Here is a 26,059-nt window from a genome sequence, read left to right as displayed (position 1 = left end):
TTTCATATTCAAATATTTGAAAATCTATTTTTTTCACAATATTTTCCTTCACCTATTGCCAGAAATCTCTTAGAAAAATAAAAAAGAATATATAACACAAAAAGACACCTTAGTACTCTACACGGGGATCGAACCTGTACCTCATGCATACAAATCCATGATTATAACCGCAAGGCCACGAAAACTACCAATACTATTAACATCGCACACAAAACAGGACGTCTATTTCTTAGCCCGTAAATAAGATGTGTCTAAAATAGACCCGTATTTACACGACGCACCCACGCCCGCGTGGATCCAGGTTAACAGGTCACGTCTCCCAGGAGATTTCAGATGATAGTGTGCGATAGGCGACGAAATTAATGAGTTGATAATTGAAATCGGTTTAATATTGCTATGGAGTACGCGGAAATGAGGAAATGGCTGTTAATATACTAATTGATATTATAAACGTGAAATTTTGTATACAAATAAGCGTTTTTTGCTGCATTGTTTACGTGTTAAGCCAATTGCACTCATGCTCTAAGGATTCTAACAATATTTCATGCTTCAAAATCGGTTTAGGCATTCACAGGTTATTATGGAGAAAAAAACTCAAATACATACAGAGTCTAACCCGGGTCTCTCATTTGTCATCAACGCTTCTAAATAAGATTTCTGCTATAGTCGAACCCCTTGTACACGACGTGTCGCGGTTTCGATCCCCGCATAGGACAAACATTTGTGTGATCAACGTATGCTTGTTCTCAGTCTAGGTGTCTTTGTGCATGTGACTTGAATATCAAACCTCGCGATACAAGGATCCAATTTGATACTTTGGGTATCGTAAAAGATTAGATTAGAGAATATTCTTTATTGTACACCATGGAATTGAAGCATCGTTATTTAACACCCCTATTCTTCTTTACAGATGGACATATACGTCCAAACGGCCAGTCCGATTGTGGAGCAAGTATTGAAGGGCTACAATGGCACTATATTCGCTTACGGTCAAACCGGCACTGGCAAGACTTACACCATGGCTGGCAGCAACACCGCCCCTGAGCTACGAGGCATCATACCGAACTCCTTCGCACATATCTTCAGTCACATCGCCAGTGCTAAGGAGGATGAGAAGTAAGTGATAGCCGAGTGGTTGAGGGCATCACGCCAAACCCACGTGCAGCAGACTCGATCCCCGCGTAGGACAATTATTTGTGTGATCCACGAATGCTTGTCCTGAGTCTAGGTGTCTTTGTGCATGGTGGTGTTAAATTCCTTAAAAAAAGATTTATTTTGAAGCATATTATAATGTAAAGTAGGTTCTTCCGAAAGGGTTACTGCGACCCCGGTATATAGAAAGCAAAAATAGAAATGCGTTCAAAGACACTGCGGCCCCTGACTTTATTTCGACATTTCTTTTCAGGGTAGTCAGATAGGAAATGTGGACTCCAGCGTTTTTAAAAAAAGACATGTAAAGTGACGATATTTATTTAATTATCACACTAATCTACCATTACAGGTTACTTAACCTAATGTAGGACTAAATAAAGGTCTAAGTATTTATGTGAACTAGGGTTTCAAAGATTGAATTATTATGCACATAGTTGCAGGTCTAAATTCCAGCAACTGTTTTAATATGTAATTTTCTGATATGCATAGGCAATAAGTTAGCCTGATACACATGCCCGTCATTGCTCCTCCTGGAATGGCTTGTTGCTTCATCCACTATATCCTACTTGCAAAAGAAATATATCATTTCATGTCAAAGTAGAAACCCTGGCCCTGGTCCTGGTTAGCGTCAGCCTTCGGTGTTCAATGACAGTCAATTTCTCCAGATATATCGCCTCTGTGCACTGTGTACCCGCAAAATTAGTACAGAGCCTTAAAAATTACGTAGTTTCAGTTAAACATATTATATTTCTACGTCCCCGGGACTTAATATGACCCCGGCCTCTTGTTGCCCCACTTCTGAACGAAGGTCTCTCTCTTGAACGAGCATCGCTCAATTAAGTTATTTTTTTATAACAGTAGCAAAGAGAATTGGTTTCAAATGAGTTAGGTTTTGTTTGTGTTGGACGTGACGCCAGTAATCTAGTTTTCGGTCACCTAATGTAAGATTGGGAATTATTAATATATTTTAAGAAATAAAAGGAAAGATATATTGAAATAAATAAAATTGTCATACGATATAATATTCCGCGATATTACATAACGCCCTCTTGGCTCAAACTAAGCAAAGCTTGTATTAAGATTACTAGACAACTGATAACTTATTTATGTATTTCTAAATACATACATAATATAGATAACTAGCTGTTGCCCGCGACTTCGTCCACGTGGTTAGAATTTTCCCCGTTTTTTCCACATTTTGCATTGTATCTTCGCTTCTATTAGTCGCAGCGTGATTTTATATAGCCTAAAACCTTCCTCGATGGTCTATTCAACATAAAAGTAATAATGTTACAATTTAAATCATTAGTTTCAGTTCCTGAGATTAGCGCGTTCAAACAAACAAACTCTTCAGCTTTATATATTAGTATACTTTATATATTAGTATATAGATAGTATAGAAGTATAGATGTAACAGTGTACTCATTGTTGATGAGCCAAATTAATAAATACTTTAAATCATTGTCAACTTCAAATGTATGGCATTAATGTATGACCCAAACATACGTACTCTAAGTACCGTAGTTTCAGGGCGGCGTCACCCCCTATTCGCGTCGATCCATCCCCGGTTTCGCCCCGGTTAAATAATTCAGTTGAATCGATATAGGATCGCAGCGGTGCTATGGCGTCTTGTTCAGCCCGTTGCGTAGTTTCAACCCACTCATGTGTAACTATGTACTCGCTGGCTATGTTTTGGGGGTTTTGACAATAATAATAAGGAATGATTTAGGAAATGGGTTTTTTGAATGATGTTTTGTAGAGTAATTAATGTTTTATAGGTATTATTGAGATTCTAATATAAAAAATGGTAATATATTTCTAATGTTTGAATGAATTATTAGTAAATATGTGAGAAGGCATTATTTCAAGTGTTTGGGGATCAGTAATTAAATGGTAAAAAATTAATAGATTAAAAAATCTAAATACCCACTTACCCACGTTTTTGAATGTCAATTTTGTTAGTTTTCATATGATAGTTGTAAATTGCATTGTCATCGGGTTTGAAGCTACCCTAAAAATTTCAGCCTGCTAACTTATTGGGAAGTGCCTCAATATTGAGTTACAAAAATCCAACCGGAACCACAAACATGCAAACAAACAAGAAAGTGGGTTTATGAAAATGCGGGAAAAACTGAACTCTATTGCTGAGGCTCCTCTGTTTGTCCCCAAACTATATTGCATAAAGCGTGATAGCTAGACAGATGAAATGCACAGATTATATATTTCAGTTACCGCTACAGCAATGAGTAAAAATAAAGATGGAATAACCAACGGTTTTTACGTAGCTATTAATTTGTTTGAGGACAAGTTAAGTCATAGGTAACAAATTTATTGGTCACCAGACTGATATTTTTTAGGCCTATTTGTACGAAAACCTCAATGTATGTATACATATCTATATACTTATACTTATACTTACTAATATATAAAGCTGAAGATTTTGTTTGTTTGTTTGTTTGTTTGTTTGAACGCGCTAATCTCAGGATCTACTGGTCCAAATTGAAAAATTCTTTTTGTGTTGAATAGACCATTTATCGAGGAAGGCTTTAGGCTATAAACCATCACGCTGCGACTAATAGGAGCTAAGATATAATGGAAAATGTGAAAAAAACCGGGCAGGTAGGTATACCTAAATCATAACTTATATCTTCTACCCACGGGGACGAAGTCGCGGGCAACAGCTAGTCTAATATATAAAATTCCCGTGTCACGATGTTAGTTACCGTACCAGTTCGAGCGATTTTTATGAAGTTTTGTATACATATTGGGTAGGTCTGAGAATAGAACAATATCTATTTTTCATACCCCTAAGAGATAAGGGTTACTCACACAAAAAAAAAAATTTTAGTTTTTGGACGAAATTGTTTTTTTTTTTTTTTTTTTTTTTTTAATGTGGCATTAAAAATATATACAACTAAAAAATATATTAGGCAAAACAACGTTTGCTGGGTCAGCTAGTATGTATTTAAAATACTGATTGAAAAATCGGACCTTGGCCAAGCACACAAATAGTTAATCCAAATCCATCGACTGCACGGATAGCCGAGTGGTTGAGGTCATCACGCCAAACTCATGGTGCGTGACGTGTTAGTTCGATCCCCGTAGGACAAGCATTTGTGTGATCCACGAATGCTTGTTCTGAGTCTGGGTGTCTTTGTGCATGTGAATTGTATGTTTGTGAAACACCCCGCGACAAAAGGTTCAAATTCCTTAGAGCGGAAGGCGTTTTTTTTTCTTTTAAATTGAAGACTTTCTTATGATAACACTATGTACACACATATTAAACACCTGCTTGGAAAACGGCCTATTTGAAATAAAAACCTTTTGATTTTGATTTTATTACTGTTGATACGGCAAGGACTGGTCTTAACGTAAATATAAAAAAAAAGTTAAGTGAGTGTCAGAAGCGCGACAATGAGGGTTCCGTACGAATAGGTTTCTAGGCGCCCATCATATTAATAAGCGGACCAACCTTTTCGTAAATATAGACACTAGCGAGCTGGGATTCTATGAGAAACCCTTAATCATCATTCCCATCTCTTCTACCTTCAGGTTCTTGGTGTGCGTCACGTACTTGGAGATCTACAACGAGGAGGTTCGCGACCTGCTCGGCAACAACCCTCACCAGAGTCTGGAGGTCAAGGAGAGGCCGGATATAGGCGTGTTCGTCAAAGATCTCACAGGTATAATAATTATTATTAATATTCTACAAAGCCGCTGGGCCTCGTTGGACGCAGGTGGCAATAAACCGGTCGTGCTGGAGAACGTATGGAGAGCCTATGTCCAGCAGTGGACAGCTATAGGCTGATGATAATGATTAATATTCTAAAACTATCACAGCGCCATCTAGTGTCAAACTAAGCAGAGTTTGCATTATGAGTACTAGACAACGGGGCCCCAAATCAGCTGTTTAAAATATCCGATGAATGATATAGCAAAAATATTAGCAAAATGCTTAAGAGAATACGAATAGTGCCGGTTTTCTAACGGTGCCGTTGCCTTGACCGTTTCTGGCAAGTAATAATAAGTATATTGTACACACAGGAATTATAAAAAAACAGCACGCAAGCCGGGTTTCGCACCTATGACCTATGAATTATCAGTCTAACAGTCTTACCAATAGACCATCACTCCTATGTACGGAGCATTGCAACGCTTTGCCATACACCGACACAAAAACGCGGATGACGTAGCACGACGGTTCAGGATTAGTCAGTAAGGGTCTGACAGTACCCGTTTCCCCTCCAAGGCAGCGGGTGTCCATGATAATAGACCTATACCCCTTAGTATAATTTCTGTCAATCATCATCGGCCTAGCCTTTTCCCAACTATGTTCCGGTCGGCTTTCAGTGTTACCGGTATCAGCTAAGTACCACTGTTTTACAAGGAGCGACTGCCTATCTGACCTCCTCAACCCAGTTACCTGGGCAACACGATACCCTTGGTAAGACTGGTTGACTTTTGTCAATATTCCTATTAAACTCTTTTTTCTTCATTTCTAGGCTATGTAGTTCACAATGCGGATGAATTAGAGAAAATAATGGCAGTTGGCAACAAGAACCGCCATATTGGAGCGACGGCCATGAACACAGAGAGCTCTCGCTCGCACGCGATATTCTCCATCACTGTCGAGAGCAGCAAGAAGGGGGGAGACGGCAAGATGCACGTCAAGATGGGGAAACTGCACCTTGTTGATCTTGCGGTAAGGTTCAAATTGTAATGACAACTATTAGGATTTGTTCTCACTAGTTTTTTAAAGTAAGGAGGTTAATTTGGAAATGCATCTTGTGAATTGGTGGTAAGGTGTAAATTTCAATGATAACTTTAGGATCTATGTTGGCCTGTGTTTTACATAGGTATAGGTTGAGAGTAGTAAGCTGTGTAGATAGGAAAATGTATCTTGTTGATATCGCGGGAAGGTTCAAATTGCAATGATAAGTCTGGGTGTCTAAAGATCAGAAACATGGGAATAATAGACCTTGTTCATTTAGCTGTAAGGTTCGAATTGCAATGGCAACTTTAGGCTTATTAGCTATGGTGGGTTTTCTTCATTCCCATGAAGCGAGCAAAGAGAGGCAAAATTAGGTTGGCAAGATTGGGAAGATGGTGTTTAGTTAGGGAAACTGGACCTTATTAATCTGGTGGCAAGGTTCAAATTAAATTAACAGCTTGAGTAATACTTCGTGAAGCTGTATTTTACAAAAAGGTCGTAATTAATACGATGCGTGTATAGGAAAAAGAACACTATTAACTAAGCGGTAACGTTTAAACTTCATTGATGTACAAAAAGGTCGTAAATAATAAGATGATTAGATAGCAAAACGCACTTTGTTTATAAATCGGCAACGTTCAAATTTAATTGGCATGGAAACGGCAAATCTAATACATAAAATTCCCGTTTCACGATGTTAGTAACCGTACTCCTCCGAAAAGGCTTAACCGATTTTTACCAAATTTTATATGCGTATACAGTAGGTCTGAGAATCGGCCAACATCTATTTTTTATACCCCTAAGTGATAAGGGTTGCCCACACAATTTTTTTTTGACGTATTTTTTTGTTTTTAATTTATTATCATGTGTCCTTTTATTAGGCAAAATATTTGCTGGGTCAGCTAGTTATATATAAATACTATAATATATAATACCACCTAAGACACACGAAACCCAACTCTATCCCCCACCCCACAGGGTTCAGAACGCCAAAGCAAGACGCACGCAACGGGCACTCGTCTCAAAGAAGCAACCAAGATCAACCAATCCCTCTCGGTGTTGGGCAACGTGATCTCAGCGCTGGTCGACGGGAAGTCCACTCACATACCGTACAGGAACTCCAAGCTCACCAGGTTGCTTCAGGACTCGCTTGGAGGCAACTCCAAGACCGTTATGGTGAGTTGAGTGTCCGTTTTAAGAGTAACCTTTTGACAGGTCGTGAAAATTGGGCAAATGGCGAAGGACACGTTACTGATTAAAAATTTTTGCTTGGTCAATTTCATGACGAAGAAAGATGATATGGATTTTGGAGGTCGTTTGTTCGATTCCAACCCACTACAAATGTGTGTTGTGCATGATCATTTGTTCTATGTCTGGTTGTAATTTATTTATGTTGTCAGTTGTCTAGTATTCCTTAACTTACAAAGTTTGTATATTTAGATAATAGATGGCGTTGTGTGAAATTTGAGAAATTTATTATTATTTCCTCCCCAGGTTCAATTGGAAAAAAATGCATCCATACACACATACGTTCGCCTTTATAATAATAGTAGGATTATTAAATGATGCGAAGGTTTACTCACGCGTATTTATCGGGATTGCCCGATTATTTAATAATTAATCTTTTTACGATAGTTACTATCAAAATGCGTATGCGTATTTATCGATCGCCCGACTAGTTTCATACCCAACTGGAGTCCTTAATCATGAGCTGACGCGGCGACTCCGATAAATACGCGTGAGTAAACCGCTACATCATTTAATAATGAATCATTCTCACGATGGTTACTATCAAAATATTAATAGTATTTATAATATTGGTCGTATTTGAACAGATCGCAACCATCGGACCAGCTGACACAAACTACGTGGAAACTATAAGCACTCTCCGGTACGCGAACCGCGCCAAGAACATTGAGAACAAGACGCATGTCAACAGCGAGCCTGGGGACGCGCTGCTCACTAGGTAAGCCCACTGTCCCACTGCTGGGCCTAATCTCCCAATTTACAATATATTTTACAAACGAAATCTATTTAGTCCGAGATTTCCAAAAACTATTGGACACGCAATTTTTATTTTATTTCGTAAACAACAAATGCAAGGGATAGTCATTCAAAATGTCGTGTGACGTCACTTACCAGTACTCTTTTTGCTAGCAAGTGATGTTTCATCCTTCTTTCATTTAGAATTATGTGCTAAAATGAAAATCAGAAATGTGTCTGATAGACTAAAGAAGATTTTAAGTATTAGATTTAGTCAAAAACCCTATTTCCATTCATTTATCGGCCATTGTAAACAGCAGAATCGAGGCCCTGTAAGGCTGTTGGTAAAATTAATTGGAAATTTATGATTATTTGCAGCTTAACTTACTTTTACAAGTCAATTTTCAACAGAAGGAGTTAAATGATATTTCCGTTAAACCACTAAAACTGTTTTTCTTTTCTAGATTCCAGCAGGAGATTGATCAGCTTAAGAAACAGCTGGATGAGTGTACGAATGGTGAGCATATTAACTATTAATACTTTACAGACAAACTTGGAATATTTATTTATTGATTTACTTTCGTGGCAAAATGTTTTGATCGCTGATAAGACTCTTGCTATCTCTCTAACCTGAAGGAGTATTATAGAGATGAAGAATGATATTATAACTTAGTTATTTTTATTAATTTGCTGATTTAAAACAGCACAAAGGAATTTAATCCTTGTTTCGCAGTTTTCACAAAAATTTAAATCACGTGCACAAGGACTCTCAATCTTAGAGCAAGCATTCGTGGATACAGCTTGGGATCGAACATGTGACCCTCCTCGCACAGAGGGTTTTCCGCAGTGTTTTTTTAATATGGGAGCTTAAAAAGTCATGAATTTTTCATGACATGCAGGCTTCAAGTACTATATTGAAATACGACAGTTAAAAACATCTTTAAATAAAAAAGTGAGTGTATAAAAACGTGTGAAAATATATTCTACTCTCATTAACAGAAGAAGTGGATGAGGAAGGCGAGGAGGAGGAGATCTCGGACGAGGAGTTGTCAGACGACACCCTGACGGAGCCCGAGCTGGACGCGCTCGACCCGGACGAGAAGAAGATGCGCCGCAGGATGAGGCGAGAGGAGAAGGTGGGAGATACTGCATTATTAAAAATAATTTGCCCACTCAGAATCAGAATCAAAAAAAATAAATCAAATAGGCCGTTTTCCAGGCATTTTCGAACGTTACAATGATGACTCTAGTTGCACTGTGTCTCAATGCCACAATCCTTGTGTTGAAAGAGTTTCACAAATATACAAGTCACAAGCACAAAGATATCCAGACTCAGGACAAGCATTCGTGGATCACAAGAATGTACGGTCATCTTACGCGGGATCGAACCCACGACAACTCGAGCACACCTCAACCACTCGGCTATCCGTGCAGTCTACTTGATTTTTCTTCGAAGTAAATTTATTCGGGAACAGAATATTGGTATTTGCTTAAGAATGTTGAGTTTTGTTCATGATACCTAGATAATTGTTTTGTTTGCTTTTAGGAAAAACTCAACAGGGAGAAGGCCCATCTTGCCCGCAAAGTTCTAGAAGAGAAGAAAGCAGAACTACAGAGGACCAAGTGAGTGATACACATACACAAACTGATTCATGTTCATTGTAATATTTATCCTACTCATATTATAAACGCGAAAGTTTGATCCGCTTTCACTCAATAACCACTGAACGGATTTAGACGTAACTTGGTACACAGATAGTTTATAACCAGGATTAATTAACACTCATTATAGTTTTTATCCTGATTTTATGTTACCGTGGGAACATTTTTAATTTGTAGCGGGCAGGCCCGCGTCAATAAAATAATGTTATTTGAGTAGGTGCAAGCAAATATTTACATGTCATTTCATCATCATCATCAGCCACAGCCTTTATCCTCCCTCTGCTGGACATAGGCCTCCCCTTTTTCGTGCCAATTTCTACGGTCCTGTGCTAGCCTCATCCAGACTCGACCCGAGACCTTTATAATGTCTTCGACCCATCTTGCTCCCGGACGACCGACGCTTCTTTTGCCTTGTCTTGGCCACCATCCTGTCACCGCCTTAGTCCACCTGCCATCACTTCCTCTGGCCAAGTGGCCTGCCCAGCTCCACTTCAGCCTCGTTATTGTGTCACCGACGTCTCGAACATGTCATTTAATAATGATAAAATATGCTGAACTTTGTGTTAACATGTAACATCCTCTGTATACTGCAAACCATTATTAAATGATGTAACGGTTTACTCACGCGTATTTATCGGGGTAGCCCGACTAGTTTCGGACCCAACCGGAGTCCAAATCTTGGTCTTAGTCTTTCAATAGCTAGTTATTGTATACGATTATACCGTCATTTTATTTAAGCATATCTAATCTATTTTTCACAGAAAACAGCAAGAAGAACTCAAAGACAAGCTCCAACGGCTGGAGTCCAAGGTCCTCGTGGGCGGAGAGAACCTCCTGGACAAGGCTGACGCCCAGCGGCGGCTGCTGGAGCAGGCCGCGCGGGAGCTGGAGCTGAGGAAACTCAACGAGCTGCGCCTGCAGGAAGACCTGCAGAAGAAAGAGGTGAGGGGGGGGCAGGGTGATAGGACCGGCGGGGTAGGGCGTGAGCGCGGTCGGTCGGATATTAAAACCAAAATTGAATTATTAAATAACTTTATTTAATTTCAGGCTGAACGTCTGGATCTCGAAGAGCGTTACTCTAGTCTTCAAGAGGAAAGTGCAGCCAAGAGTAGGAAGCTGAAGAGAGCTGTGCAACTCCTCAACTCCGCCAAGGCAGAGCTGGCTGACCAGCAGCGGGAACAGCAGAGAGAGATGGAGGGCATCCTGGACTCCGTCAGGTCCTTGAAGAGAGAGATCCAGTTGGCGGACTTGGTCCTGGACTCGTATATACCGAAGGAGTATCAGGTGAGGTTTTGATTTAAAATATCTAAAAACCCAAATTTCCGGTCTAGCCTTTTTAACAGTTGTAAATTGCAATGTCATTGGGTTTGAAGCTACCCTGAAAATTTTAGCTATTTTATTTCGAGGGAAGTGCCTCAAAATTGAGTTTCAAAAATCCAACCGGAACGACAAACAAACAGGAAAGTGAGTGTATAAAAACAAGCGAAAAATCGTACTCTTTGTGCGATCTTTTAACGATCAAAAATTTAGCGAAAAAATTGATACCGCCCCGCGACACAAGGATTAAATTCTAAACTAACCAGGACTCAAAAAAAGAAAAATTGGCATATAAAACCAAAAAATTTCATCCTATTGAATAAATTCTATATATTTATTTTGTCCCTCAGGCCCTGATCGAGCAGTACGTCCACTGGAACGAGCAGCTGGGCGAGTGGCAAGTGAAGTGCGTCGCGTACACCGGGAACAACATGAGCGCGCCTCACCACAGCCCGCAACACACCGCCGCGCATAAACATGTCAGTGTCACTTGAGATATGATTATATTTCACATTGGAAACTGGAAGCCGATTCCAACATAGTTGGGAAAAGGCTAGGCCGATGATAATGATATCTTCTTCTTTAACATATAAATGAATGCTGTTCGGTAGTCTCGCTATATCTAAATTGCTCGATTTGGCTAATTTTGGTCTTGAAATATTCTTGAAAGTCCAGGTCCAAGGAAAGGTTTCAACGGTGAGGAAATATGGAAAAATAGAGTGGCAACGAAAAAAAAAAGGAAAAACACTACGCGGGTGAAACCGCGGGAAACGGGTAGTTTAATAACCTTGATTAGTACACAGGATAGTTTTTATCCCGATTTTATGTTACCGGGATCCCTAAGGGATCATTTTCTATCTAGAGCGAGCGGGAACGTTGCAGGTCGAGAATGATCTTTGAAATAAATAATCTTTCGTTGTAAATAAATATAATTTGTGTGTACCGTACAGCTAGAGCCCCCGGACCTGTCGGACCGCTACCTGTCGTACAGCGCGGCCCCGGCGGCGCGCGCGGCCTCGCGCCTGCAGCGCCCGCACACGTCCGCGGTCCCGCGCCCGCACACCGCGCTGCGCCAGCGGCAGTGAGCGGGGCGGAGCGAGCTATGGAACCGGATGGGGTACCCGATAATAATATCATCATCATCATCATCATCATCATCTTCAGGCGGGCCTGTCGGTCTAGTGGTCACGTCTTAAATTTTCATCTCGTGGTTACTGCGTTTAATAAAGTGTAGCGTAGGTTAAAGCGAGCTGTACGAGGTATAGAAGTGGATGGGTCGGCAATAACTAACTGTAATTACCAGTTTTTACTGGCACAATAAGCTTGTGTTGCTTTTCGTGTAGCAACATTTTAAAATAATCAGTAATAATATCCTGTAGGTTGAAAAGCCGCACTACACCAGTGACAGTAAGCTGAAGGGGAACGAGGTATAGAAGTGGATGGGTCGACAGTAACTAGCATAACGTCTATTTACTATGATCACAAAGTCACAGATATTAAACGTAATTGTGGTGTAGATTGTCTTGTTTTGCTGCATTTTAGTAGGACTAATATTCTATATCCGGTAGTGTAGGTTAAGCAGCGCTATCCGAGGTTTCAATATGGATGGGTGACTTACCAAAGACCTTCCAGTTGCTGCGTTCACTCACCACTGTTAAGACAGTACAAGTCTAGGTTGGGATTTGGATGGGTGATCGTAACTACTTTTATACCCAGTTACAGCAGTAAAACCTCATTAATGCCACTGATATCTAATTAAAGATAACGTTAAGCTACCTGAGCCGAGGTTTGGATTTAGATGGGTAACCGCATGGTTCCATTAGTTGCGACACTATACGTATTACATAGCTTTTAGATGAGGTTTCCTGTATTCCTTATTAATTGCCTTTAATTAATATGCAGCTAATTTAAATATGTGTGATATAATTTTGAGTGTAACTAAATTAGGGCCGAATTACAATGGAAAAAATTATACCTTGGTCGGGACTTGAACCTGTGACTCTTGGTTATATGCCAGACCCTTTATCAACTAAGCTACAGATTACTTACCAAGACTTTGTTTATTGCAACGTGACACGACTTATGGTGCAGGTTCAAATCCTGTCTGAGTATTGAATTTTTTCAAATTGTAAATTGCAAATATTAACTGATTGGAAGCTTTTTATGTGTTTTAAAATGATATAGAGTAGTTAAAATTAGGTATTCGCAAATATACTCCATCCGTTTTTAGAAAAACCTTTTGACAGTTTGTAATTTTAACCTTGAGACGGACGAAAATTAAAGCGAATTTTCAGCCTAAAGTTGTATTCACTTTAAATCGTGTCGGTAAAGTGTTTTGGTAAATTTTACGACCTGTCAAAAGTTTATTCCAAAAACGGACAGAGGGTAAACAGCTTTTTTCAAACATGTATTCCTAATATAATGACAAAATTTAGCAAAAAAAAGTATTTAGAATTAAAATAATGTTTTACTCATTTTAATAATATTCTAAATTGTATTAGATCGTAGTTAAGCACTCATATGACAAAATTAATATATTTTTATTAAAAAGTGATTTTTTATACTTGAAAACTATTTAAAACGGTGTTTCAATCTTAAGCTAATATTACGGAAAACATGCATTCCACAACTATTAGACACAGAATAAAAGATAGTGCTCATCGCCCAAACCACGTCCTGGCCATGACTGTTATACTAGAGGTTGTGGGTTCGATTCCCACTCAGGACATATGATTGTATAATGAGCACGATCATTGTTACTTGTCTGGGTGTAATTTATCTATATAATGTATGTATTAAGAAATATATAAGTATATTTATCAGTTGTCTAGTACTCATAATACAAGCTTTGCTTAGTTTGAGACTAGATGGCGTTGTGTGAAAAGTTGTGGTACCTATATTATATTTTTTGAGCTTTTGCCTGCCGGGGCAGCGGGTTTGTCCGAAAGTGTTACCGTGTACACGAAGGGCAAAGAAAGGAACAGGGGTGGGTTTTAGTCAGTAGAAGTCTGACACTCCCTTCCGCTCAACCCAAAGCGAAAGTCATTTGATAATTTCCTATCTACCATTGGCTATAAAAGACAATAATGATAGCAAAGTTTAAAACACCGTTTTAAAACGTTTTGTAAAATAATTTTAAGTATTGTCAACCAAAAATTTATGAACTCATTTTGTTATTTGTATATTTTGTTTTTAATATTATTTTAATGTTGCAATATTGATTTTCTATATTATGTTCTGATCACGGCTTTTGATAGGTTGGTCAACGTGTTGTCTGTCAGATTTTGAAGCTTTTCAATTGGTTTTTTTAATCTAATTCTTCAGCCAATGGCAGTAAGTAATAGAATAACTATAGGACATTGATTAGCCTTTCGAAAAACGCGGTAAAGTGTATATTATGAACTTTTAAAGTCATTATTATTAACTAGCTCTTTCTCGCGACTTCGTCCGCGTGTGTGAAGTTATAAGTTGGGAGTTTTGAAACACGGATTAATAGTTTTCGAGTGTTTTTGTTTGTCACCTCTTCACGACCAAACGGCTGTATCGATTTCGATGAAATTTGGTATGGAGGGAGCTATACCTTGGATTAATCCGAATTAGTGAAATCAGGCCAAATTTTTTGCACTTATATCCGACATGCAAGTTGGCAAAGACATGAGTAAAAGCTAGTTAATGGATAAATAATATTCAAATGTTTTTAAATCTTCATAATTATTATTATTAACAAAACTAGTCGCATTCCAGTGATTTTTGTAACGATTCTTCAGTATTATAATTATATAAATTAGGCACAAATAATGTAATCATGTATTTTGTGATAAATTTCACGTACCTATTTGTGTAGTGATTTTTTCAATAAAGGTTTTTTTTTTTAATATTGTGTTTTATTTATTTCGTCTGGAAACTCCTAAACAGTTTTTAAGTCATTAACTAAAATCATGGTGTAATTATAAATATTTGTTTTTTTGAACCAATCTTATCGTTTCATTTACCAGGTGTTGTTATGAAATAATATGTTTCACATAATCCGTTCTATGTTGCCACAGATGATCCAACACGTCAAAATGTTCCTCTTTATCTCGATAATGTTAAATGACTCGAACGATTTTGACCTAACATGTCTAAGAACACTTGTATATAATTCACATTTGATACAAAACAAAAGCGATCAAAATCAACAAATTGAAATCGCTCAATCCATTCGAGAAATAGGGATGAAGACAATTTTTTTTTCAGTGTCCGTCTTGTAGTTTTCTGTATAATAATAGATACGTATTTTTTATTTGTCCCGCAAACATAAATTGACCAAATTATAGTGAATGAAACTTACGCGTGACGTCACGATTGTGTATAAATTTTACTCTATCGTTACGTCACAAGCCCCCTCTCCTAAACTTCAAAGCAGTTAATCTTTGTCAATTCTAGTTTTTCTGAAAAAGGAAAAAATACGTGTCTCACACTTTTCAATTATCCAACTGAGGGACTAATTAGATTTTTTCCTTTTATACCCAGTCGTCATCCCTGTTATGATGCCACAGACAGACAGACACATTAAACTTAAAACACCTCTTCTTACGTCAGCCTTTGAAACGTTTCAAATATGTGTCAAAACGGCAAAACACAGCCACATAGATTACAACTTATCTATTAAACACATTATTTAACTATTTTCTTTAAAAATTTTCGTGCAATGACGTTGATTGACGCGATCCTCAAAGCCCATCTTCAACAGGGTCAGCCAGGGTCCTATGATGATGTGAAGTATCCCTCACCGCCGCCGGAAGTGCAAGAAATTATGCCGGTCAAGGTTAAGCGAGAGCTTAAGGTCAGACCTTCTTAATTTACGATCTTCATGCAGGAGGCAAATTAAATCTTCTTCTTAATCTTCTTATATATTTAAATGAATTGCTGTTCGTTAGTCTCGCTAAAACTCGAGAACAGCTGAACCGATTTGACTTATTTTAGTCTTGAAACAATGTTAGCAATCCAGGGATGATTTATATTAAACGGAATGAGAAACAGAAAAAAAACAAAAGCCCTAAAATGACCGAGATCGGGTAATTAATATTTTTTTTCACTAAACCTGCACGGCCGTCATCGTTTTTGTGTCAATGTATGGCAATGCGTTGCAATCCCTCATACAGCGATCGCGGGCTTCCTCCAACCAGTAGTGTGGGCCAGGTTAACTTCTAGAAAGGTATTCATGACTCTACCTAAAATGGTTTTTAACCCTATAGTTTCAGTACGCAAAAGTCTGCGCTCGCGTTGACTCCAAGCCTCCTCGACTAAACCCGTACAAGAAGGCGCTGAACCTTGAGTCTTGGAGGCGAAACTTCGAGAACTTGTTTACACAGAATTTGTATCTTCTTACTCTCATCAAGAAGGCACATTTTAATAGAGTAAGTATTGGATGAAAGAAGGAATACCAAGGAGTTGGTATGTTTTTATTTGGGTCACATAACTCACTCAGTGCCGGCGCAAGGGCCACTCCGCACCCCGGACGAAAATATTGTGGCGCCCACTTGAGGGAAGCAATATCAAGTGTTAGTTTTTTGCTGATCCCAAGTGAAATTCTATTAAGAATTTCATCTTTCCTTTAGCGGTACGTTTGGTGGTGGAAGTATTCCACCTCTAGCGTAGAGCTCAGTTCTGAGGGTTTGCGCCAGGAGAGGCAAGAGACTCCAACTTCAGACCTTGGCGCCCCCCAGAATTTGTCGCCCTGGGCCATCGCCCCATCTGAATCTCATTGCTCTTTGCCGCTAAAACCACTTCGAACTTTGGCATTCAGTTTATAATCTGGTTTATAGGAGAGTTGCCATTCAGATTTTATTTATTTTGTAAGGGATATAGTATGAAAATACCTATTTCACGTAAAAAAGATACAACGAAATCGGTTATCCAGTCTGAAAATTGAGGAAACACACAGAAAAAAGCTGACTTGAGGACCTAATCCTTTTCGAAGTAGATTAGAAAATCTGGAGACATTTTCTTAAATGTCTGTTGAAAAAAAACTTATCAAAAGTGTTGCCAAATGTAACCTCATCATTGACCACTGCTTACCCTTCAAATATTTCTCTCTTTAATAACGATTTGACAGCAAATGTCTGCAGATTAAGCATCTTTTTATTCGTAATCTGTGGCAAAAGTTGTGGGTGGTATATATTTTTAAGTTTAGTTTTAGGAAAATTTTGTTCACCAATACTTTGCTGCTGATTGTCTTTCCTAATTAAAAAAATAAATTAATATTTCCTGACTTTAAGCCAAGACCTCCTCAGGGCCGCGTCGACAGCCACTGGATCTCACAGCCGTTGCGTCCTCGCCAGCACTACCAGAATCGAGTTGACTTCTTGAAGAGAGTATACAAGAGCAACCAGGATATATACAGAAGGATTATGAATACGGTAAGTATCGTTTGTACGTATCAACCACTCGGCTGGTTGACCCACGCCAAACCCACGGAGTGCCACGCGTCGCGGGTTTGATCCCCACGTAAGTCAAGCATTTGTGTTATCCACGAATACTTGTCCTGACTCTGGGTGTATTTGTGCATGTGACATGAATGCTGTTGTGATATTTTCAATTCTTTTCTTATGAGTCAAACTAAAATAGACGCCTTTTTACCTATCCAGGGAGCTCGCGTGGCAACGACATCGGAATTGAAGAGAGATTGGGCTCAAAATCGACGTAAGATAGTATCGCAAGCCAACTGTGCCTTCGTATTGTTTCCGCCAGAGCCACGTGAGTCCATGGAGGATCCCGCCTTTGAGTCACTTCCGCCTGTCGTACGGCCTAGGTATGAAGACCAATCCCCCATCGAAGTTTTGTAGGTACATCTTTACAAAGCCTTTAAAATTACTGCACGGATAACAGAGTGGTATATTTCACCACGCTAAACTCACTTTGTGCAACGTGTCGCGGGTTCGACACCTGCGTAAGACAAGCGTTTATGTGATCCATGAATGTTTGTCTGTCTGTCTATCAATGGAGAGTAAGAATTACTATATACAATTCTGCTAAAGATTTATGTGATTTGGAATGTGGGTTTTTTATTTATATTTTTACAGGGTCCACATAACTCTAGCTGTGAGAAACGGCGCGATCATGGGAGACCTGTGTATAGAGCTGTTTAAAGACTTGTGCCCGAACACTTGCGACTTGTTCCTGGAGCTGCTGGATGGAGACACCCTGGGACACGGCTATGTTGGGACTTGCTTCTTCAGGTAATGTCTGCATAGATACTTGATCCAAGAAAAATAAATAAGAGGTAATGGATTACAATATTAACAATCTGCTGAATTTCTCGTTAAATTCCAGGTCATAAATATTAACTTTTCTTTAATACAGTTTCAAGTTTTTGCTTAATAAACTAAGCAGTAAGTATGTATAGGCACTATATTCTAATTGTAGTATTTCTAAAAGTCAATTAAATTAAAATATAGTCAAAATTTATAAGAAATGTATTCTACATTGTTAATTATTGATACACTAGCTGTTGCCCGCGACTTCGTCCGCGTGGTTAAAAGATATAAGTTATAATTTATACCTGCCTTCTATCTATCTTGTAGGATTCAGTCAGCGTTTGCAATGTAAGCGCAAAAAATGTGTTTTTTTACGACCTCACATTAGAAACCTCAAAAATTGTAGCCTATGTGTTATTCTGATGTATAAGCTATATTGTGGTAAAGTTTCATTCAAATCCATTCAGTAGTTTTTACGTGAAAGAGTAACAAACATCCATACATCCATACTTACAAACTTTCGCCTTTATAATAGTAGTAGGATTACTTAATTCGGCAAATAAAACCTTTTCTATAAACCATAAATCAAATAAAAAACCAACCCGGACGTCATCTCTGTCAAAAACACAAACAAAAATGACAAAATTATGATCAAACTGATTTGGTGTCTAGCGTCATTTTTTAGCAGTATCATACTTTTTTTGCTTCTTATTTCTATGAAAATAATCGATCTATCAACATTGGAACATAGCAAACTATCCGACAATGTTAGTCTCAGATTCTGGGGTAGCTGGAGCTAACGGGGCGAACGAGATTCTGATCAAAGTCGTCAGCCCTGAGGGTCAAACGTTCTCGGCCTATTTCCCGGAAGAGACCCTGATCGAAGAGGTCAAAAATCGAGCCATCGACTTCTTTTACCCGACAGGAGAAACTGGGGCAAGTAGGTACAAAATTGTCCGCGTTTTTGACACGACGACTCTTCACGATTTTTTGACTTTGTCTCAAGAACAAGTGATGATGCAAGAGGAACTGTTGCTTGTTGAAAGGCGGTTGCCAGAGGCTGGGACGTTGTGGGACCTTGGCGCAGTTCGGGCGCCTCAGCATGGGACCATTGCCGCCGCAACAGCGTCTCTTCCACTCCCACAAAACGCAATACGCCAACCAAATCTCCAGTCTTTGCTATCAACCAACGAATTATCTTACGAATTGAGGAAAATACTCATCTCTCTAATCGAAGCTGGTGCCCGGCTTGCAGCGTCAGGTCATAATTACGAAATGACGTTAGCCCAATTGACAGCGGCCTTAGAAGAGCCACGCAGACCTCAACCGGCCGTCATTCAAGTAATAACTCCGGAAGAAATTACCGCCAGACTCAATCTGACCATGGAAATACAATCGAACGATGAGCCTGATTCGAATAAGGCAGATGGGGATGACTTGTACCGTCGTGCTGAGCATTTGCAAAGATTTCTGGAAAGATTCCGAGAGTGGAGGAATAAGATAGCCGATCCACCGAACCCTGAGTCCATTGGCGCGTTGCGTGATCTAGGATTCTCTTACGAAGATGCTGATAAGGCGTTACGTTACACAGGATGTAACGTACCTGCAGCAGCATCCTATCTCATAGGGGAAAGGGGATCGAGTATATTTGAGCTGGTTAACGGATTACCGGATGGTTTAATCCTGCAAACATTATTAAAACAGCCGCAAATTCAAAGAGGGTTGTTGAATACGAGAATGTTAATTGCCTTCATAGCTATGGTCGGGCAAACGGGGAGTGCGTCCTTATGGCTGAATTCTCCTCATGGGAGTCCGTTGCTGTCCCAAATATCGAGGACTTACCACTCTGAGAAGTATTGCCTCGCGGTGAACCAGTTTTCTGATGAGAGGACTCAACATACCGTGTCTGCGCCTTCGACGTCGCGGCAGAGGAATTGATTTGATAATGATTTACATTTTTCGGTATCTTTTATTAAATTTTTGTGCAGAAACTTTTTTGTTTCATTTTTATAAACAAATGTTTTTCATGTTTTAATTTGCAATAGTTTGGCACTGGATAAATTGCAATAGATGAGTTTTCTTAAGCAAAAATTTTACTTTTACAAGTCATGATAGGCTATCTATTATACTGAATTCTGTTGCTGAAGTCTGTGCTTATTAATAAAAACCGATCGAGTGCAAGTCGAGCTAGCGACACTGAGAGTTTGTTTCTGGGAATCGTAAATAGTAAGGATTTCATATCTAAGAGAAAAGTGGATGAAGCAACAAGCAATTCCAGGAGGAGCAATGATGGGCATGTGTATCAGGCTAATTTATTGCCTATGCATATCAGAATTATCAGAAAATTACATATAATGTACATATTAAAACAGTTGCTGGAATTTACCTGCAACTATGTGCATAATAATTCAATCTTTGAAACCCTAGTTCGCATAAATACTTAGACCTTTGTTTGGTCCTAGCTACCGCATTAGGTTAAGTAACCTGTAATGGTATTATTAGTGTGATAATTAAATAAATAACAAGAAAAGAGTTTGGACATCCATGAAATTTAAGAACGTACATCGTTGCTTTACTTCAAATCTTTAATTTCAGTAGGTAATTGTATAGGGGCAACAGAAAAACATCATCTGTGAACTAGATATCACAGAAGGTGGTAGATAGCGGTCCTTCTGAAATAGGGATACGTTTTCACTCTTTGATACGGTAAAAAAATAAAGGTTGACCCATTTCCGGTTGGCTAGAAAAGAACCCGTAGTGATGCAGTCCGACCTTGACTGTTTTATTTATTTATCTTCAAACATTTACCATTACAGGCTATTTATCTATGAATCAAAATTAATTAAGTAACTTTGTCTAGTAACCCTTATCCACCTAATTCTTCTTTTATCTTCTAAATACGATTATAGAAAAGTCCCACATTTATACTGGAGTGGGGGCGACGTGATATTCAACAGTGGTTTCGGGTGCTACGCACAGCGCGGACGACAGGTGCCCATCGGCGCTGAGAACTATCACTTCCCGCACTCCATGCCGGGTAAGAGACAAGAGTTAAGGTTATAGGCCTAAAGTAGTCGACATTTATACAAATACAAAGTCTTTATTTGTAGAACATAAGTGAATAGGTGTTACATCAATGGAATTGACCGCTATGTTTAGCCGGGACCGGCATACAAATATTTTAATTTTAACACTGTAAATAGAATTTTACACTAATTGATAATCATAGTGGGTGTAATTTATCTATAATATGTATGTATTTAGAAATATTTAAGTAAGTTTATCAGTTGTCTGGTTACCATAACACAAGCTCTGCTTAGCTTGGGATCAGATAACCGTGTGTGAGTTGTCCCAGGATATATTATTATTATTATTATTATTATATTATATAGTAATAAAGAAGGCACTTAAACAGACATAATTAAAATGGTTATATATCCACAACATCTAAAAATTTTTGAACACTGTAGTTCCCTTTTTTATTAACATAATAATATCTTTAAGCTGTATTTTAAACAGTTATTTTTTAAATCGTTTTTAAATAGTAACTATCGTGAGACTGATTCATGATGCTACGGTTTACTCACGCGTATTCATGTGCCCGACCGGAGTCCTTCAGTTCAACTCTCTGAGTCAGCGCATGATTAAGGACTCCGGTTGGGTCGTAAACTAGTCGGGTGATCCCGATAAATACGCGTGAGTAAACCGTTGTATCATTTAATAGGAAGTCGACAGTGATTTTGAGATTAAATTCTTTGCGTATTGGATACATATGTTGCCTCGCCAATGTCGGAAAAGAAGTGAGAAGTAGAAGAAAAGAAGTGGGCTGAATATTAGGCCTAATCAGCCTATTTTTCAGAGTTACACAGTCTCCTATAGTAAAAATCATTTGGTATTAAGTGCTTGAACGTCAGAATGATAACAAACTTTGCTTAACACAGGATTGGTGTCAATGCGAATGACGGTTGATGACGAGATGTGTGGCATCTTCAACATCACCTTCAAACCGCTTCCACAATTGGATTTGAGGAATGTCGTCTTTGGGAGAGTGAGTTTCATAGCCTTTTTGACTTTCCGGAAAACAATAACAATATCAACAAGCCCGTGGACGCCAGATCTATTTTATGAAAGCTGAAATTTTGTCAGTAGATGCTCCCAACATAGGTCAGAACAATGGTCGATTATGGAGGTTCGGTCATGGTGGCTTTGACAGATAAACGGTACTAAAGGTGCCAAAAGTATCGATCTAACTACTTCAAATTATAAAGCAATGAATTCTCATCTTGATTCATCTATTCGTTTCTACCCTCAGGTGATTCGTCCAAGCACAACTTACGACATGATTACCGGCCTAGGTAATGCTGTTAGCACCCGACCTGTCATCGAGATCCGGGGGTCAAGGAGAAAGGTCGAAGGTCGCTGGGTCACGGGACAATACAACACACGCCTCGCGACGAGAACTGTGGAGAGTTTGCGAAGGAGGCTGGTTAGAAGATAGGGCTCAAAAATACTAGATCAAAATCAAACCCAAGACCTCCAGATAGCAGCCAGGCCAGTCACGGTCCTCGAACCTCCTCAAATAAGATTTTACAAATATTTTTTTAAAAATGTACCATTCCTCGTAAATACTAGTTTCCTACCCTTAAAATGTACATTTATAATAATAAAGTGTTATTGTTTTTAAAATAAATATGTTTATTTAACAATAGTGTTATTTCTTTACAACATCTATTGGCCATTGTCACTTCACAGTCTTATCACAAGACTTCTGTCAAGTGGTCTGGACTTGACAATTTGACATATTATTATGTCACAAGATCGCGTAAACAGCTGACTGGAACGCGACAGTGACCTCCCAACCACATGTTTAGTTTGGTTACACGGATAGCAAAGTGGTTGGTCAGCTTCGCCAAACCCACTGTGTGCAACACATCGCGAGTTCGATCCCCGCGTAAGTTAAGTATTTGTGTTATCCACGAATGTTTGTGAAACTTCCCACGGCCGATGAAATTACCAGTCAGTAATATAATTTCATAACATATTAAAGAATGGAACAGAAAGACAAAAAACAACTAAATTATTTACAAAACTTTATATTCATTTATCAAAATATAAAACAACATACAAAAATTCATGCATTTCAACAAATACATTTACAAACTTTACACAAAACTGTCACATACAGGCTAAACGGAGACCGGCCATATTTGGAGATTTTCTATTAACGACTATAGAAAAGATCGGCTACAGAGGAAACTAATCAAAAAATAATTATTACTGGATAATATTCATATATAATTATAATAAATTTCGTGAGACTGGTTCAGAATTGTTTAAGAACAATTTAATCGCGCGTATTTATCGGGATAACAGCGGAATAGCGACTCGACAATGCCGCCGCGTCTGCTCATGATTAAGGACTCCGGTTGGGTCCGAAACTAGTCGGGCGATCCCGATAAATACGCGTGAGTAAACCGTTATTAAATAAATAATTATCATTGAAATTGTACATTATTAAGCACAAAAACGGTTTTAATATGACCGGAGTCGGTTAAAAACATTTTACATTGGGAAAGGAAAGAAATATATTATTAACTGGATATAGAATTTTAAACCTTATTCCTTTGATTTTAAAGTCGATGCAATCTCCGATACTCCGAGGCAGGGGCGACTTAAATCCGAGAGTATCGGAGACCAAGCAAAATACAATTTACATCAAATATTTTGAGACATAGTCGAAAGCGGTTCCTGATGACAAGTGACTTGATCAAATGGTTCAAATACATAGAATAGAGGAAGACTAGGTATAAAAATTTAATACCTAAAAAGTCTCCCAATTATAAAGACAAAAAAAAAATAGAGACGTATTTTTATTTCCATTTTCGGAATAACAAAAATTGACAGAGCTAGACTGCTTTAAAGTTTACGAGGTCAGGTCAGTCTTATGCGATCAATTTTTGCTTGCAGGACAAAAGTAAAAATCCATCATTATGCATACGATGGAAACTGAAGACAAAAAATATCATCATCCCTATTAATAAGCCATAATCAGTGATTGTGGAACAGGGGCTTAGGGTTTTCATACGTGGCGCAACACAAATTTCAGATGGCAGATGACTTTAAATCTCAAAAATATAACCTAAAATCAAAAGTCATCTAAACAAACTAGAAGAGATTCATTCATACGGCTCGCTGTAGAAAGCCTTCAGTAATCTGTTTGCGTTGCATCATATATGTAAGAGGCTTGTAATGTGACCCATATATTATGCATATCCAGTAAACAATATAATTCCCTCCCTCCTCCCCCCAACTAAACAAAGTATAGAACATAATTGCACACGCACAATTTAAATACAAAAAAACAAACAAAAATCAAACGGCAACTCAAATTCAAAACGCGTTAAGTGTCGCTCTGTCTACCATTCGAGTGTCACGCTGTAACTGTGACAAGCTCTCTGTGTCACGCTGTCACGCTGAAACTGTCACTTTAAGTGTCACGCTGTCTTTTTTTAAAGTGATGGCAATCTGCTGTTCTTTACAACAATTACTGCCAGTGTCGCATAGCAAATACTATCTTTACTACGTTTCTGTTTCTATTTGAACGACACGCTAAAAGTGCTAAAGATATGCTATAGTATATGTGTATGGTGAGCAACGTCAACGTGACAAAGCATACAGCGTGACACTGGATACCGCCGAGGTTAAAACGAGATAACAATTTTATGTAAGAATATTAAATAGACAGATGGACATATAAAAACGTCTTAAAATATAAATTAGAGATGCGCCGAATAGTGGTTTTACCGAATAACCGAATGCCGAATACTATTCGGTTTAAAGTTTACCGAACCGAATATTCGGCCGAACTATTCGGTTCAATTTTTTTTTGCCTCGTTACGTAATCAGGTTTCAACATGCCCTTACTTGCTGCCCGCATGATTAAACATTTAAAAAAATGTTATTTTTTAAGTGTTAACTGTTTAGTTTCAGAAATAATATTACTAGCTTTTCGTCCGCGGCTTCGCCCGCGTCGAGGTCGGTTATATCGCGTTTCCAAGAGAACTCTTCAAAAGTCCGGGATAAAAACTATCCATGTTCTTTCTCAAGGTCAACTCTATCTCTGTACCAAATTTCAATAAAATTAGTTCAGTGGTTTAGACGTGAAAGCGTAACAGACAGACAGACAGAGTTGCTTTCGCATTTATAATATTAGTAGGGACTATTATCTTGTCCTATGGTTGAAATATTTTTTAAAAATAAATGTTGACTAGAAAGTTGTAAGTAAAATGTTGTTGTTTAAGAAAGAAACATGTTGATTTTTGGTTAAAAATTAACACTGAGTTAAAGTTTATTTGCTTTTATTTTATTATCTTAATTCAACAATTTTTTCATAGTATTCCGTAGACTTATAACAGAATAAGTTATATCTTTTAGTTCTACATCGGGTAATATGGCGGAGAAAAAAAGAACCGAATATATTCGGCACCAAACCGAATAATTCGGCCGAATACGAATAGTGAAAAAAATGCCGAATACGCCGAATACCGAATACCGAATAGTTATTCGGCGCATCTCTAATATAAATTGTCTAAAATTTTCATATTTTCGAGTGTCATTAAGAGTTTTATTTATTCTAGAATTATTATACAGAGGTATTTCTCGGATTGTTTTTATTTCAATCAAAGAAAGTTTCAGTTATGTAACTGTGGGTTATTTTATTTGTAAATAAACTTATTTATAAAAATCTAAGCCAACAATGCTTGGACATAAGTTAGTACCCATTTAAATTTAAATGATCGAAAACAATCATTTTTAATCCTATCAATGATACCAACTGATAAAAAAATATGGCAGAAAGATGACGTAGTTTAAATGAAAAAAAAAATCTGTTATAGAAAAAAATAATTGCTGTCAACTGAATGAATATGACAGGAAAATTGTGAGCAAATATCATTAATTTGTTTCAATTATCAAATCCTTATTCTTACAATATTTA

At 38.2% G+C, this 26,059-nt stretch overlaps 3 protein-coding genes across 3 annotated transcripts; all 3 read left to right on the top strand.

Annotated features, from left to right (window-relative positions):
• Positions 1–910: 910 nt before the first annotated feature.
• LOC113492345 (kinesin-like protein KIF3A) lies at positions 911–13,354 on the top strand (the record flags this gene model as incomplete). Its single annotated transcript, XM_026869811.1, is given in 12 exon segments — positions 911–1,116; positions 4,705–4,835; positions 5,655–5,854; positions 6,842–7,039; positions 7,699–7,829; positions 8,311–8,363; positions 8,846–8,982; positions 9,393–9,469; positions 10,270–10,450; positions 10,556–10,792; positions 11,176–11,304; positions 11,776–13,354. Coding segments are annotated over 12 exon segments (1,815 nt in total), but the record flags the coding sequence as incomplete, so codon positions are not given.
• A 2,729-nt stretch (positions 13,355–16,083) lies between these two features.
• LOC113492343 (peptidyl-prolyl cis-trans isomerase-like) lies at positions 16,084–22,736 on the top strand. The gene is made up of 7 exons (XM_026869810.1): positions 16,084–16,224; positions 17,086–17,226; positions 17,455–17,618; positions 17,890–18,045; positions 20,973–21,100; positions 22,005–22,111; positions 22,376–22,736. Exons 2-7 carry the CDS (start codon positions 17,218–17,220, stop codon positions 22,559–22,561), a joined length of 750 nt encoding a protein of 249 aa, XP_026725611.1. The 5' UTR covers positions 16,084–16,224; positions 17,086–17,217; the 3' UTR covers positions 22,562–22,736.
• On the top strand, positions 18,655–20,013 carry LOC113492341. Its single transcript, XM_026869808.1, has one exon. The coding sequence runs from the start codon at positions 18,829–18,831 to the stop codon at positions 19,999–20,001; it is 1,173 nt and encodes a 390-aa protein (XP_026725609.1). The 5' UTR covers positions 18,655–18,828; the 3' UTR covers positions 20,002–20,013.
• Positions 22,737–26,059: the final 3,323 nt, after the last annotated feature.

The sequence above is a fragment of the Trichoplusia ni genome, chromosome 3 (genome assembly GCF_003590095.1).
Source record: "Trichoplusia ni isolate ovarian cell line Hi5 chromosome 3, tn1, whole genome shotgun sequence".
Lineage (NCBI taxonomy): Eukaryota > Metazoa > Arthropoda > Insecta > Lepidoptera > Noctuidae > Trichoplusia > Trichoplusia ni.
Note: the sequence above shows the minus strand (reverse complement) of the source record. Positions and strands in the feature narration are given on the sequence as shown.

Coding starts and splice junctions, on each gene's coding strand:
- LOC113492341 (XM_026869808.1), top strand. CDS start 18,829: ATGTTAGTCTCAGATTCTGGGGTAGCTGGAGCTAACGGGGCGAACGAG.
- LOC113492343 (XM_026869810.1), top strand. Junction 17,619..17,889: donor CCGCCTGTCGTACGGCCTAG/GTATGAAGACCA, acceptor ATATTTTTACAG/GGTCCACATAACTCTAGCTG. Junction 18,046..20,972: donor GTTGGGACTTGCTTCTTCAG/GTAATGTCTGCA, acceptor ATACGATTATAG/AAAAGTCCCACATTTATACT.